Raw genomic sequence first — 15748 nt, forward strand, 5'->3', positions numbered from 1 at the left:
TTCTGGAGCCAGCCCCCAGCAGCAGCCGAGGAACTTTAATAAGCGATTCATAATCGTCCATAATACAATCGCAATCAATCTGTAACTTTCAAACAACATGATTAAATGCTGTTTTCATGTTATGAACGCTTGGGAGGCTGACTAAATAGGGCTTAAAATGACTAATTACTGACTGTTCTTCATGACAGCAGCAGCCAAATGCCCTTATTTTTAAGTGTATTTTTTTTCTTATAAAACATCAGATTAGTTACTAAATAAGCAACAAAAAGGAAAAGCAGAAAATAAATGCATTTTCAAAACTATTTAATGACACTTTTCATTGTAAACAGGTATTCTGCTGTTATTAAAAATGATGTTCTAATACTTAAAGTTACATCATCAAACAAGTGCAGAGAAATACATGAAGTGCTGCATGGAAGGAGATTGTTTAAAGGCAGGATGAAGCATGTCAATGTTGTAGGCACTTTAGAAGGTCAACACTGTGCGGATACTGCAAAGAGAAAAAAAGAAAATATCTTAGGTCAGAAAATAAAGAACTATCGTCAACAGAACAGCAGAAAAGAAAAAAATGTATGCGCCTTACAAAAAACAAAATTCTATTTTTAGAACACTGATTTCAATATACACCGACTGCACACATGAGCTGTTTCTCTCACCTCTTTCCAGCATGCATGAGTTCAAATCCCTCACTGATCTGCTCAAAGGGCAGGGTGTGGGTAACAAACTCATCCACCTTCAGCTTCTTATTCATGTAGTCTTCCACCAGTTTAGGGACGCTCTCCACACTCTTCCAGCCTGAGGGTGCATATTAAAACCAGTTTAACAACTGTAATTTTCATTTAGCCAAAATAAACTATGAAAAACACTAATATGCCACCAACAGGCACTGGTCAAGACACATATTCCCCAGAAAACTATATAAATAGCTGATCAAGCTATTTAGCTAAAATGACCACAAATAATACCAAACTAAATTAACTCCTTTGTTCCATATATATGATGAAAGTAGTGGTGTAAAAACAGCTTATGTCATGTACAATTATTTGACAACCACTTCAAGGCTAATAAAGTACCACTAGCATAAACATACATTTTCATTAGAAAGCAATTTGCTGTCTTTGTATCAAATAATTAATAATTTAAAAGTGGATCCTAAAAAAGCCCAAGAGCCCATTGTTTTTACTTCAGTCTAAAACTGCCTCTTGTATCAGATTTTAATGTTCAAAAGGGTTTGAACTCATGGAAATTTGGAACTGCTGCCAGGCCACATTAAGTCCTTAATAACAAGAAATTCAGTCATTCACCTCCAAAGGCAGTTCCCCTCCACACTCGGCCTGTCACCAGCTGGAATGGTCTGGTGGAGATCTCCTGTCCAGCTCCGGCTACACCAATGATGACACTTTCACCCCATCCTTTGTGGCACGCCTCCAGAGCAGCTCTCTGAAATAATAAACTGGTCATTTTCTGATTTCTATGCACTGCCAACTTATGAATAGTGTTTTATGTGCTGCTTGTGCCACCTGGTGACTACACTGAGCACAATACACATTTGCACGGGCTGTTCTACAGACACCATCAGCCCAAATAAGATGATACACGAACACTGTCAACTTGTGTTTTAATTGTTGCTTATTGTTGTACACGTGCTGCATGTTTTGCATAACAAAACAAAAAGTAAGTCTCACCATGATTTGCACATTTCCAATGCACTCAAAGGAATAATCCACACCCCCGTCAGTCATCTCCACAAGCACCTCCTGGATGGGCTTGCTGTGGTCTTTTGGGTTCACAAACTCGGTGGCTCCGAACTCCTTGGCTTTCTCAAACTTTGCAGGATTGATGTCCACACCAATGATTCTGGTTGCCCCAGCTACCTTGCAACCCATAATGACAGCCAAGCCAACAGCTCCAAGGCCAAATACAGCACATGTGGAACCAGGCTCCACCTAGAAAGAGGATTCAAGTATTAGAAAATAATTTTACAAAAAAAAAAATCTGATGTAGTCTGATCACATTCACTTATGCAAATACAAGAATTTTATTTATTGGATGGGAACTTATTGGATGTTATATTGAGTTATACAGCAATTAATTTCTATTTTTTTTAAACGTATCAAGGATTAAAAAGGAGAAAAACTAAACTTGGAAACACACATCAGGTCCCAATGTCATTCTTTCTGTAAAGATACCATTAAAGGTTTCTGAAGAGTTGCTAGTGAATTTGTTAATGCATCATTGTCTGTTTCCAACTTGGAAACTGAGCCCCTGGCAACAATTCATATTCACATCAAATCTGCATGATTAATATGGGTGACTTATTTCAGAGTGAAACCTGGAAACTGTGACAGAATTTGAATCTCTTTTCATTGGTCCCTTGAGGCTACGCTTTGCAACAAACATGTTTTGCATAAAGAGCTTCAAACAATAAAATGTGTCACCATTTTCTAGTGGTGGTTTTCTCCCTTTAGAAAAAAAGATCATCAACAAATGGTTTTATTTTTGTTAGGACGTCTTATAGTGTGGCCAAAAGTCTGTGGTACCCACCTTGGCAGTGTTAAGAGCAGCACCGTAACCTGTAGAAATACCACATCCAAGAAGGCACACTTTATCCAGTGGAGCTTTCTCGTTCACCTTAGCCAGAGAGATGTCGGCCACCACGGTGTACTCCGAGAAGGTGCTGGTACCCATGAAGTGAAACACTTGCTTTCCCTTGCAAGTGAAGCGTGAGGTCTTATCAGGGAGCAGGCCCTGGCCCTGGGTTACTCTGCAGGGTGTGGAAGCAAAGGAAAAACATGGTTTCATTTTATGTGCGTATGATGAAATACTGCTGCTGTGTGCCAGGAAGGCAGAAGTTCAAACTGATGATGACTGAGCTTTGATTTGGTTGCCCCGGGTTGAGATACCTAAGGCTGTGAAATCAGCTACTGAGGCTGAAGTTCTGCAACTGAGGAGTACATTTAAAAATTTCAGTTACCAACTCAGGGTTACATAAATTAGCCTGAAAACATTACCTAATTTTCTGGCAAAGGTTGGTCTTGGGATTTTTGCAGAATTTGCATTCACCACACTGTGGCACATACAACGGAATGACGGTATCACCTTTGTCAAAGAGAAATGTCAATAATTAAAAAATCATACAAGGAGTACTTATTTGCAACACTGCACAAACAAGATTAAGAGTCACTATTTGGACTGGTAGCTCCATACCTGGCTTGAATTTGGTGACACCCTCACCAACACTCTCAACTGTCCCAGCACCCTCATGACCCAAGATGACAGGGAAAAGTCCCTCGGGGTCACTGCCACTCAGGGTGTAGGCGTCGGTATGACACACCCCTGTGGCAAAGACCTGAGAGGCAAAGTGTTATTTAATGTCAGACACAGCTGCTAGATGTAAAAATTAGGGGTGGTTAATCGGTCCAATTTCCCTATTCAATTTGATTACGGTTTTGGAGGTCTCGATTCAATTACCAATTGATTATTGAGTTTCCATTTGACAACAGTAATCCAAAACACTCCATAAACGTACTGCACCATTAAAAACAGAGCTGTAACTTCCAAATTTGTTTTTTTTTTTAACTTAAAAAATCGATCTTTCGAAATTTAATAATGATTCATAATCGTGATCAATCAATAATCTATTTTTTTCACCATCCCTAGTAAGCATATTAGACCTGATTTTCAAAGTATTTTCTAAACAATGTTTAAGCTATACATCGTTTATGAAACACCATAATCATTTACATTATATCTGTTTGCAGAGCGTAAAATAAGCTTATGTGTGATCCTTCCAGGGCTGATTGTAGAGTCGTTTTTTCTGCTTCTTGTGCTGATAAGACAAGTCCCTGAAAAGAGGCTGGATGCAATCTAGAAAGAGCATCCTCACTGAGTTGGCCTTCCAAATCTTTTAGGCAAGACACTTATCAATTGCACTCATGTTAGACATTTCTGGCATGAAAAAAGTGACAGGCAAAGGTCTGGTTTACCTTGATGCGGACTTCATGGGCCTTAGGTGGGGCTACCTCTACCTCTTCAATGGAAAGAGGCTTCCCAGGTTCCCAGGCAACAGCTGCCTTGCACTTGATCACCTGAGGGCGAAGCACAGCACATTTCCTTTTTTTCATACAGGGCTGCTACAATTGAATGAGTAATTGCAACTACGGGTTGACTGCAGCTTTACAGTGCCTGTGACAGGCCGAGCTACTGCTGTAGTGTAGTTAGCCTTTGAACCGTATCCAGGCTTATGCAAGACCTGCAATATTGTACTGCTGGAATAACCATTTACGTTCTGCTTTAATACCGTTACCGTAGCTTTTTCACTTGCCTCAGTTTTGATGTGGGCGAGACGCGGTTGCAATGTATCGCTCACTAAAGCTGATTTCATTGCATTAACTTCATATTTTTGAAAATATCTCTCGGGACAAGAATAACAGTAACTTGCAGAGACCAGTTGCGGCCGCCTGACCCCAGATCCCTGTTAATTGAACACTGATTCTTTGTACTTGTTCATTCAACACACGTGAATGCGTGAAACTTAGCTAAAATAGCTTTGATTTTTTTCTTACGTTACGAGTGAGACTGAAGCCACTTTAACGATGTAAGCATGAGGAAAGAATGCATTTAAAAGATTTCTTGCGCATTTACTGGGAAATGTACTTACTTTCCCAGCTGTCTCCATGTTCTTTCCTTCTGCAAGACAGGACGGGGCGGCGCGCGGCCGTAAAGCAGTCAACGTCTGGACCAATCAGAGACCAGAACGTGCAGGGGTAAGCATGACGTAGACACGGCGGAAGCAAGTTGATTCATGTTGAACCATGTGAAGACCAATATGATTTGTAAAGATTCAGTTGATAAAAAATTCAGAAAATAGTTATAAAACGGCCACCACAATTACCTTCACCATGCACATTTGGTCCAAGTCTCAAAATGACTGGAAATAGTTTAAAATTATAATAGTTTAAAAGAAAAGCAGCAGCTCCTCACGTTATGAGCTGGAATCATGAAATATTTGGCATTTAAATGAAAAATGATTCAAATTATTATAAAAATAGTATCTGATTAATTTTCTATCAATTGACCAGTCATTGTGGAGAATGAAGGTCAAACATCCAAGTGGAGTAACAATAAGCAAAGACTATAACAATACTATGAATGCTCACTAGATCTGGGCACTTGCTATACTAAATGTTTTCATTTTCATTCTAGTTAATGTTATTGGATTAAAAACTTATCCACAACTACAAAAACATGTATGTATTTTCCTTCATAATGTCAAAAATTCAACACCTGAGAATATTAAATACACAGAGTTACAAAGCACCTTTTAATTAAAGGCCTTTAACAATAATGACAGCAACAATGACAGAGATTTACCAAATAATGAGTATTAAAATTTTTTACCTAACACTGAATAAAGTCTGACCTCCAACATATTTTCCCACATCAGACAAAAGTAATGTATGGAAGTTTATGAATGTGTCTCCTGAAATCTTTATAAAAAGCACAAACATTGTCATGGCCAAATATTTTAACACAATCAACCCTTTATCGCAAGCTGAAAAGGTCCCCGCTATGTTACACCTTTTAAATAAAAATCATGAGGATTCATCAAACCTTCAAAACCAATACAAAAATAAAACAAAATAAGAAGATCCCCTCAGGTTCTACAAATAGAGGCAATGTCCATATTCTGAGTCCACCAAGCCAGGCACTGGCATGGAACGCAGCCTTTTTGCTGGAGTAGGTGTAGACAGGGATGAAAAGATCACAACAGATCATCACTGTGAGATCATCTCCCACCTTCAAGTAAAGAAAAAGAAAAATTATAAACAGGTCACATGACAACACTGGTACCTTCACACCACAAGACAACTAAAAATTTTCAAACATGAGCAAAGGGCAAACCTCTGAATCCACGTCCACCACCACCTCCTCTTCCTCTGAAACCTCCACCCCGTCCACCACCTCCAAATCCTCCACCACGTCCACCACCTCCAAATCCTCCACCACGTCCACCTCCACCCCTACCGCCTCGAAATCCACCTGAAACAAAAGCAAAGCAGCATTAATGAAGAAAAAAGTCTTTCAAGCTTTTCATTTTCACTCTTATTTCACCCCATTTAAGACTGACAGATTAAGTGCCCAAATGAGGAAAAACTCTGGTTGTTTATTTATTCAGAATAGTTTCACTGAGAAGCAACCTCTCTTTTATATGAACACCCGGATCACGTGCACACAGTTACACACATTCACACATGGAGGCTGCCCAGCACAACCAGAGTCTAATTTAATCCTGCCAGGTCACAAGCATTTCTGTAACCTTTAGGCCACCACTGCCTAATGATTTATATATTCTTCAACAATAAGACACAGAATTAATAACACTGAGACAATAAAACTGGATGCCTCACCTCCACGACCACCACCTCTACCCCCACCTCGGCCTCCTCTTGGCGGCCCCTTCTCTCCTGGTGGCCTGGGGAGGAATCTCTGCAGCGGGAGGAGCTTCATTGGATCTATGTAAAACTGAAAGAGAAGTTACAAATTACATATTTGTATTACACAGAGGCACTGTAATGCTATTGAGTATGAAAATGAACTACATTAAAATATTATTGAAGTTTTTACCTTCTGCAGTTTCTTAAATGAAGATGCCTTCATATTTTCAGAAAGCTTGACTGAAAAATACTGCAAGGATAGGTTAAGGAATCAACAGGAACAGCAAGAATAATATTTAATCCCCAGAATTTCACCTTTATCTCTTTTCACCGGTCCAGAGAATGAAAAAAAGAGCAATAGAAAGGATACAAAGTCCCGCAGCTGGCCGAATATCTCATCCACCTTCCCAATCTGTTCCTTGTTTTCCAAGTACACTGGGGCATTGAAGTAGGGAACTTTGTTTTCCTCTGTCGTACACTTACACACAATATCATCTTCACATGGATGCATGAACTCTCCCAGTGCTGCAGAATGGGAAGACATTGAAACACACTTACATTAGTAAAATGTGGAGTAGCCAACGCAACTAAGACCCAGCTTCAATTAATGTCCTTGCCTAGTGTATAAATTGGGAAGTGTTTGAAGTTTCTCTGGTTGACTTATTGAATGCTTATCACATGATTTTTGGAAATATGTTACTCTGCACTCTTTCTGAAACTTACAAAAAGAAAAAAAGATATAAGGAGTTGGCAAAAAGACATTCAACACAAAAACAGGCTTAAAACCTACTTGCTTGTCTTACAATGGCATTCCACTGACTTCCGCATTATGTGATTTCACAAGTGTCTGATTCCTTTTGGGATATTTATCTTGCATTCATATCATAGGGGATGTAGTTTACAACTTGTTCAGAGAACTCAAGATGACTGTATTACTGCAGTCAATCATTAGAGCATTTAAAATAACATGCAATGACGATTTAGCATGAAATCTGTTAAGTTTAGGTTTAATTACAACAAAGGAATATATATGGAGTAAGATCAATCAGCTAACTCTCTCGGATGTCTACCTTTGCATCATGTTTTCAACATTGCTACTTTGCGATTTGGTGATCTTACCGACAACATATTCTGGAGGACCGAAGTCTTGCTGTCTGTTGAAACCACCTCTGCCGCCACCCCGTCCAAATCCTCCACCTCCTCTGCCTCCACCACCTCTGCCTCCTCCACCTCGGTTAAAACCTCCACCTCTTCCACCGCCTCGTCCACCTCCTCCTCTGAAAGACATTTTTCTCCTCAAGTCCTCTGTGACAAAACAAAAGACAACACAAATCACACGAACTGGTGGTTGGTTAAATGCAGCACAGACTTCAACACTGTGGATTCCGAAGCACTACACAAGTTCGTGCTAACATGCTAACTCAATTCAGTCGTCCAAACTACAAAATTCACCCGCATTTTCAAACAGAAACCAATAATTATATTGTGGATTCGCTTCCAGAAAGTAAAGGATGAAAAGCCGGCAACGCTATTTAGACACAGTTAAAGCAAAATACTCACGAATTTGATCGGCAACCAGCTGCTATTTACTACTCCGAGGAACTTCCATGCGATGACAACACGTGTGACCAAAGACTGCCGCAAACACATTCACCAGTGTCGGGAAGTGTCGTAAATTCAGACTATCCTACGACTTGTTTGGAGCAGACTACCAGCTGGTAGATCACACACTCGGTCAGTAGAACAAGTGCTGATGAAATAAGGGGTTAAGCTATTCCTCTGTGAGTTAGTGATGCACGCAGATGTAAATAGTTTGACATAATTCATTTGTTCAGCAGCAGAAAATTCATTTAGCAAACATCATTCAACAATGTCGACAGCAGGTCAGGTAAGAAAAAAAGTCACTTGTTTATTTAATAAATCATATAAAATTTATTATGTAATTGTTATGTTTATTATGTTGAGTCTGGTCATTCTGGCAGCTGTTTGAGTATGACGTTCATTGCCCATTTCGGCAGCCAAGACAGGCACAAAAACACTGTTTTAATCACAACTGAGCAACGAACACGAGTATTTGTGTATATATTTCAGGTGATCAAGTGCAAGGCGGCTCTTGCTTGGGAACCTGGCAAGCCTCTGGCCATTGACGATGTGGAGGTGGCCCCACCTAAGGTCCATGAAGTCCGCATCAAGGTCAGCTGCTCATCCCAAAATAGTTTGCAACACAAAGAAACATGAGCATATTTATTATTTGGAACTTTGGTTATAAATGCATGTGCTTGTGAAGACTGCAGAGCAAAATATTCAGTGTGAGCAACAAAACTAAGGATAAGAACTCTGTTATTCCAAGTTTTTACTTTGATCATACAGGTCGTAAGTTAGTCAGAACAATACTTTGTTTCCACTTCATAAAACTGTCCTGTGATCACAGCACCCTACCTGTTTGTGCAGATTGTTGCCACAAGTGTGTGCCACACTGACTGGGAATACCTGTATGGGACTCAAAAAGGGATGAAGTTTAGGCCATACCCATTAGTTCTTGGACATGAAGCAGCAGGAGTAGTGGAGAGTGTTGGTCCAGAAGTCACCAGATTCTCACCAGGTAAATTATACAGCTCACAATGAACAATCTGGCATTTGGTTGGATTCATTTCTTTTTTTATTCACAGAACTGTGACTGAATCTGTGTGCTTTTTGTTGTTTTCAGGGGATAAAGCTATTCCTCTTTTTCTGCCTCAGTGTGGGGAATGTGAACGATGTCAGAGTCCTAAAACAAATCAGTGCAGGAAGAACTGGTGATTTCATTACCACGTTTACACACAGACACACACTTTTGCTCTATGGCTTTCATGGTGTTTCTCTACACATTGTTCCTTTTTTGTGGCTTTTAGGGCAAACACACAAATGGGTGTTTTGGCTGATGGCACAAGCAGGATATCTTGCAAGGGGCAGCAAGTGTACCAGTTCCTCGGTGTCAGTTCTTTCTCCCAGTACACTGTGGTTCCCGACACCTCGCTTGCAAAGATAAGAAGCGATGCACCACTAGACAAAGTTTGTCTGCTAGGTTGTGGTGTCTCCACTGGTTATGGTGCAGCTGTTAATGCAGGCAAGGTAAGAGGATACAGATCTGCTTTACACTTCATGCATTCAAATCATAACAAGAGCCATGCACATGCAGAAAATTTGCAAACATGACCATTATAAACAGATATGCTTATTATAACAATAACATTTTCCCCACTAGATGGCAGTACATCACATGAACACCATAGAAGGGTACTTAATGGGTTAAAATGGGCTTAGAAGTTCCATATTTCACAGGTTCTGTTTTTTTTCATAGTTTTTTATGTCAAAATATAAATGTATCTATAAAAGTTCTCTGTAAACATAATGAAGCGATCTCATCAGATGTCACTTTAACAGCCTTCAGCTGACTGAGTTAACTCCCACACTGTGTGCATCCAGGTTGAAAAAGATTCCTCATGTGCTGTGTTTGGGCTTGGAGCTGTTGGACTGGCCGCTGTCATGGGCTGCCAGATTGCTGGGGCAAAAAGGATCATTGGGATTGACATCAACCCTGACAAGTTTGTGAAAGCTGAAGTGTTTGGAGCCACTGAATGTGTCAACCCCAGAGATCATAGCAAACCCATCCAGGAGGTCCTGGCAGAGATGACAGATGGAGGGGTGGACTGCGCTCTGGAGTGTGTTGGAAGTCCAGCTATCATGGTGGGTGTGGGAAAGTTACACACATTTTTTTCACCTTCTAGTAGAGTCTGTGAATATGTAAATGTATTTTAAAGGCAGTATTAACTGTCACAGAGTGCTGCGCTTGAATCTACAAGAGATGCCTGGGGCACCTGTGTGATTGCCGGGTGGACAGAGACAGAAGTAATGAGCGTTGTGGTTGGAAAGATTCTCATGGGACGCACGTTGAAGGGAACTTACTTTGGAGGTGAATTAAAAACAAGTTACCAGGCCTGTTAGTTCACATAATCGTTCAGTAACAATTTGTGGTAATAGGCATGATAGAGAAATTGAGTGATAAGTGAATTGTTCATTGTTCAAATACTTCTTTCTTGAGTTACTGTTCACTCAGAAGAGGCAGGTAGCTAACAGAAGCTTCAAACCAGCCAGACCAGAATGCAATGCGGCCACACAACACCTTACAGTTTAAGTAAAGCTTAATGCTCTCTGTGTTATAGTTTATGAGAACTCAGTTTTGTTATCCACTTCAAAAGGTTGGAAGAGTGTGCAAGATGTGCCTAAACTGGTGGATGACTACATGAACAACAAGCTGAAACTGGATGAGTTTATCACCCACACCCTCCCTCTTGATCAAATCAATGTGGCCTTTGACCTTTTGACAAGTGGGAAAAGGTAAGACCTGATTTATGTGTGGCTGTTAGTTTTTGTTTTTCAGTTTTAATTGTCTAAACGTTCCATTTTTCTTGTCTATATTATATATTGGGTCTTGTGAGAAATCTTCAGTCTTCAGTTGTCCTAATCATTTTTGTTCTTCTTCTCTTAGCATCCGCACTATAATCAGCCTGTGGGATTCTCAAGAGGAGGCTAAACCTATAGAGGCTACCACATAAGAAAGAGGATTGACATTCATGTCATTGTAGTATTTTGTATATAACTCTGCAGTGTATTTTGGAAATTATTATGCTCTTTTTCTTAAAAAAATATTGACAATACTTTTTTCCTGCTTGTAATTTTGGAGCAAATTATAACTTGTGCCACTAGATGGCAGTCTTATGTCAAGTAAAAGCCTCTGTGTTCCATGAATACCATCTAAAACATTGCTTTTCTACCGGCAAAGAATTCTGTATTTTTATTAAGATTAAATTCTAAGGTTTTTTTTTTTTTTTTTTTTTTTTTGTCCTTGTTTATCAAAGTCTTGATGACCACAGGATCACCACGGAACGTTTTTTTAGTGCACAATATTGAATGCAGTTCATAGAAATATACAGCATATGCAGTAACATCAAGACAATTGTTCACATTTGTCACGCTTGGCCTCTACATTGATTCTGGTCTTGATATCAATGTGAAGTGATAGTTGGAATTAAAGACTTTTGTGTAGAAGATGGGATGATAGACACAGGAACCAAATGGCTGAATCTGTCATCAACTGTGGCGGAGTATCTGCTTCATGTGGTCAGGCTTGCCAGATTTTGTCCTTGGTAATATTATAAATTGATTTAATGGGGAGTCAGTGAGAAGGGCTGAAATAACAGTTGTGGGTTGTCAGGGCAGAAGACAAAATGTTGTTTGGTGAAGGCTGTTTTTAGTTCTGAAGAACTGAAATAGCCATCAAAAGAATTTGTTTTATTGAAGTTCCATTCAGATCAAATGAAGACCCTTGGCAGTTTCCCCTGCTTCTCCATTTTTTATTTAAAATGGAAAATAAATTGGTGCTCTTCCTCCTATGTTGGTCTCCTCTGGCTGTGTGCTATAAATCACAGGTTATACAGCCTAAACACCCCACCCCCCACCACAAGAATCTCAAAGTAAAGAAAGTTTTCAAGAAATAGAAAGCAGAATAATGCAGAGAACGAAGCTATACAGAGAGATAAGAAGGAAGATCAAAAGAAAAAGGGAGACAAGTTTTGACAGGTGGTATGGTATGTGACTGGGCAACCTCATCTATAAAAGTTGGACATGCTCACAGATTTATAAGGGTTTGTTGGGGACATGTGTCTGAATGCCTGCCTCATCTATGAGAAAGCTATCCGAAGTGACAACCATAAGTCTCCCACTGCTTTTTTTTTTCTCTCTGTGTTTGAACTCTACAACCTCTGGAATTGTCACAGCATTGTGCAACTGATACAGGGAGGACATGCTATCTGAATTACAACCACGGCATTGTACACATTTTTAAAACTGTCCATCTTGTCATGCTTCACATTCTCCTGTACAGTGTTTCTGCAGCTATCATCATGGATAGGAAACTTTGGCATAGACAGACATGGAGTTAAATATTGATAGAGACAGCAACCTTAACATTTGCAAATCATATTTACATTTTTATTTCTGTGATCTCCTTTTTTTTTTTACCTATTGCTGTCATCACTTCACTGCGACAACTCTTTTAGACATGAGACTTCCTGAAGATAATTGACAAACAATAGAAATGCCAGATGAGGTAAATGCCATCACAAAAATAAGGGCATGTCTGGAAAAAAAAATGTCAAAAAGTGCCGCCTTGCCTTTCACAATATTTAGATTGGGATCAAGAGATTTCCCCTTATTTATTAAGCTATATTCCTGTGTGACAGACAGATGATGGCATGCTGAATATGATGAGAGCATAAAAGTCGTAGGTGGGAAACACCTTATTTTATTAAAGACACTGTTCTTATAGTCAAGAACAACAAAAAATATAATACAGTGTTACTCATTTACACACATTATACATGGGAATTGGTGTCGCTCTGATTTAGCTGGTACGTACAGTATATCCTCGAGAAAATACAAATTGTACCATCTAATATCCCTATTTGTATGGTTTTATATTAGTTATTTCAATACATATAGGAAAAGAATTTCTATATATAATCATGCTCATTTTGCTCAGGGGAAACAACTGTGATATGGAGAGAAGTCATAGCAAAAAAATGGCCTTTTACGTAGCTAGATATAGGATTTATATCTAGCTATTTATATTTAATATATAGGATATAGGATTTAGGCTATTTTAATTGCGACCCAATTGCACACAGCTGTTGGTCCAAATGTCTGCCATATATCTTGTGAACATCATACCCATAGAACATGAAATCACATTAATCAGTCAAAGAAAACTCCTGTATCAACATCTCTGAGAAATAAGCCAGAGGAAAAGCACATCTGAAAGAGACATAGTCAGTTAGGCAGGGAGAGATAGAGGGATGGATATACTGTATAGCCCCAATGGCTATGGAAGAATGGCCCACTTAAGTCACTAAAGACTGCCAATGTGAGGCCCCTGTTTTATCCGCAAATCCTGGCCATTATACGGCTAATGTCAGGCATCGCCTGTGACATCCCTGGTCTTTCTTTGACATGGTTAGCTTTAGCTTCTGTGTTAGTGGAATACTCAGCTTCAGTAGAGGACAGCACAGTACAGTGCTTAGTGTCTTAGGGGCATGTAGTTTTCTGCTGCATTAGTGTAACAAATCAGGCACAATAGTGGAATGTTATCAACTGAAAGCCTGTTTTGATTTCAACATTTTTAAAACTAAGTAAGCTGCTTTTACTATAATGTCCAGATGCAATGCTTCAGAATAAAGTCCACAATTTTTTAAATGTTTCTGTACCAAACCCAAAGTTTGCCTAACAAGGATGAAAAATTGCATATGAAAATAAGACATTTTTGCTGCCAGTCCTCATACACACACTGTAAAGGTCCATGGTTCCAGAGACTGGAAGTGTGGGATATAGTCATTATCAAGATATAACCATGATAATGACTATATCATGTTCTTCTCATTGAACCATGCAAGACCATATGTTTTATGTTTTGTAACCTGTCAGTCATATTGTGTCAGTGTTTTATAGTTCAGTTGCAACAGAAATAGACAACAAAGAACGGGATTAGACAGACCATACATGGCTATTACCAAAGAGACACACAAACACACACACACATAAAGAGCTATATGCGTGACAGCTCTAAGCTTTTGTTGTGTTTTGTCTGACAGCAGCGGTAAAGTAGTAATTGAGAGATTAGCTCTAAGGTGCTATCATGGCACTCCTTTGTTTGGTCTCTCCCTCATTGGTCACACAGAATACAACTAGAATGTGTGGGAAGGAGTCATACACTGAGATAGTTGGTGTAGTTTGATTTGCTTTAGTTCGCTGGAATTTGTCATAAACGATCTGGTCCAAAGATGGCATCCATAGCAAATACAGTGCAAAATGTAATATTTTGATTACAAATAAATATCAAACCATAATTGCCAAATAGCAGCACCGCAGAGTCAGACTGTCTGTCTGTATAAATGTGTTAATACCCCTGTCTTTAATCATTATCGTCATAAAACCTGACACTGATTACAGGACCTTTATAAAAGGTACAATAACTGTATCTTAGACATTTGACCTTGTGGACTTGACAGAACTCATCCACAGCAGACTTGGACCCAGCCCTATCACCGTCTGCCACAATGCTTTTTTCATAGTGCCAACACTGAGTCAACAGAGTCATTTCATGTGGTTATGTGCTGGAGGTAGGGGGAGATATTTCTCTCAGACCCTGTGTGTTTACCCCCTAATCCCTCAGAAGAAGTTCACAAGCATGAGGAAAGTACTGGGAGATTTAGCTACCTCCCAAACCTGCTCAGTTTGCAGCTCCCCTGTTTTCCACAGCCACATGGGGCTCGGGTAATTCCTGAGAATGTTTGTGAAGGTATTTTTTTGTGTGATTGTAAGAATATAATTGCTATGAAATTGTGGTTGTGTTCTTATATGGAACAATCTACAACAGTCTATATACCAAACAATAAAAATGTGTGTATGTTCAATGATGCTGTTCAGAAAGAATGTCTTTTACTACTTTTATTGTTATTTATAGTTGTTACTATGTGTTATAAAATTCAACTGAGTAGTCACCTCTATATGATACGTATTATAATAATACTTCTATATGTAATATTGTTTTAACTACAATAACGTGGTAAAATAAAACCGGATAAAACTAGATAAAATAAGTGAAATAGTATAATATAGTCAATAGAGTATGTAGCTAATGTTTAAAAGATAATAGTGATGTGAATTGTGAATGGTAGTTCATTACCCAGATTCAGTGCCATAAAAACAAACGCATGATCATCCTAAGCATATTTAGCCTTTTTTTGAAACTGCAGGAAGAGAAAACATTTTAAATTGCTTTGGATAACAGTGATGCCTAAATGGCTAAATGCAATTATAGGTAAAGTTTCTACTGATAATGATTAATAGTAAACCTCTTTCTGCAGAAAATGTTTTTGCACTTGTTCTGTTTGGCCCTGAAAAAGGTTCTGGCTCTGATGACTTTTGAGTTGTCACAATATATTTGTCACGTTTCTGTCTTGCTTGATATATCCTCCAGTGTTGCTTTAAACGAGTCTCAGGGCTGTGGTAACACAAGACAAATCAAAATGAGTGTGTGGTGAGTCATAGTTACCTTGTTATACAGCCACGGTAAAGTACATCATTCTGTTTTTCTCCTTCTCCTCCCGACAACTCACTGTTGTCCAAAGATGAGGCTCCCAAATCACCGCTCCTCGGCCAGCTGCCAGGCCACAAAAGGATTGGGTCAGTCCCAAAAAATACATTTCTAACTGAAC

The 15748-nt window shown here is 39.1% G+C and overlaps 3 protein-coding genes across 7 annotated transcripts; 1 reads left to right on the forward strand and 2 right to left on the reverse strand.

Annotated features, from left to right (window-relative positions):
- Positions 1-286: 286 nt before the first annotated feature.
- On the reverse strand, positions 287-4773 carry LOC121188786 (alcohol dehydrogenase class-3). Its single transcript, XM_041048680.1, has 9 exons — positions 4661-4773; positions 3987-4088; positions 3208-3349; positions 3012-3099; positions 2545-2764; positions 1686-1946; positions 1305-1440; positions 657-795; positions 287-490 (listed from the first exon to the last, which is right to left on the reverse strand). The coding sequence occupies exons 1-9, from the start codon at positions 4676-4678 to the stop codon at positions 466-468; spliced, it is 1131 nt and encodes a 376-aa protein (XP_040904614.1). The 5' UTR covers positions 4679-4773; the 3' UTR covers positions 287-465.
- A 536-nt stretch (positions 4774-5309) lies between these two features.
- On the reverse strand, positions 5310-8067 carry gar1 (GAR1 homolog, ribonucleoprotein). The gene is made up of 7 exons (XM_041048213.1): positions 7998-8067; positions 7557-7742; positions 6808-6962; positions 6628-6687; positions 6411-6525; positions 5905-6042; positions 5310-5799 (listed from the first exon to the last, which is right to left on the reverse strand). Exons 2-7 carry the CDS (start codon positions 7723-7725, stop codon positions 5789-5791), a joined length of 648 nt encoding a protein of 215 aa, XP_040904147.1. The 5' UTR covers positions 7726-7742; positions 7998-8067; the 3' UTR covers positions 5310-5788.
- A 74-nt stretch (positions 8068-8141) lies between these two features.
- LOC121188267 (alcohol dehydrogenase class-3-like) lies at positions 8142-11853 on the forward strand. 5 transcript variants are annotated; one of them, XM_041047921.1, is made up of 10 exons: positions 8142-8171; positions 8276-8320; positions 8529-8630; positions 8889-9039; positions 9145-9232; positions 9329-9548; positions 9903-10163; positions 10257-10389; positions 10676-10814; positions 10966-11853. In XM_041047921.1, the coding sequence occupies exons 4-10, from the start codon at positions 8949-8951 to the stop codon at positions 11030-11032; spliced, it is 999 nt and encodes a 332-aa protein (XP_040903855.1). In that variant the 5' UTR covers positions 8142-8171; positions 8276-8320; positions 8529-8630; positions 8889-8948; the 3' UTR covers positions 11033-11853. The 5 variants fall into 5 exon arrangements, with proteins under 5 accessions (XP_040903855.1, XP_040903853.1, XP_040903851.1 ...); XM_041047919.1 differs by having other exon boundaries at positions 8145-8171; positions 8276-8325; XM_041047918.1 differs by having other exon boundaries at positions 8159-8171; positions 8273-8325.
- Positions 11854-15748: the final 3895 nt, after the last annotated feature.

The sequence above is a fragment of the Toxotes jaculatrix genome, chromosome 10, assembly GCF_017976425.1.
Source record: "Toxotes jaculatrix isolate fToxJac2 chromosome 10, fToxJac2.pri, whole genome shotgun sequence".
Classification (NCBI taxonomy): Eukaryota; Metazoa; Chordata; class Actinopteri; family Toxotidae; genus Toxotes; species Toxotes jaculatrix.

Bases quoted from the DNA above. Each gene is read 5' to 3' on its own strand.
- LOC121188786 (XM_041048680.1), bottom strand. The intron at 3,350-3,986 runs GTAAACCAGACC...TTTGCCTCTCAG, and splicing joins CCCATGAAGTCCGCATCAAG to GTCTTTGCCACAGGGGTGTG. The intron at 1,947-2,544 runs GTGGGTACCACA...TCCTCTTTCTAG, and splicing joins CTGCTCTTAACACTGCCAAG to GTGGAGCCTGGTTCCACATG.
- gar1 (XM_041048213.1), bottom strand. From the start codon at position 7,725: ATGTCTTTCAGAGGAGGAGGTGGACGAGGCGGTGGAAGAGGTGGAGGT. The intron at 6,963-7,556 runs GTAAGATCACCA...CCCATTCTGCAG, and splicing joins TCCTCCAGAATATGTTGTCG to CACTGGGAGAGTTCATGCAT. The intron at 6,043-6,410 runs GTGAGGCATCCA...CTTTTGTTTCAG, and splicing joins TAGAGGTGGTGGTCGTGGAG to GTGGATTTCGAGGCGGTAGG.
- LOC121188267 (XM_041047917.1), top strand. The intron at 8,631-8,888 runs GTCAGCTGCTCA...CTGTTTGTGCAG, and splicing joins TCCATGAAGTCCGCATCAAG to ATTGTTGCCACAAGTGTGTG. The intron at 9,549-9,902 runs GTAAGAGGATAC...GTGTGCATCCAG, and splicing joins CAGCTGTTAATGCAGGCAAG to GTTGAAAAAGATTCCTCATG.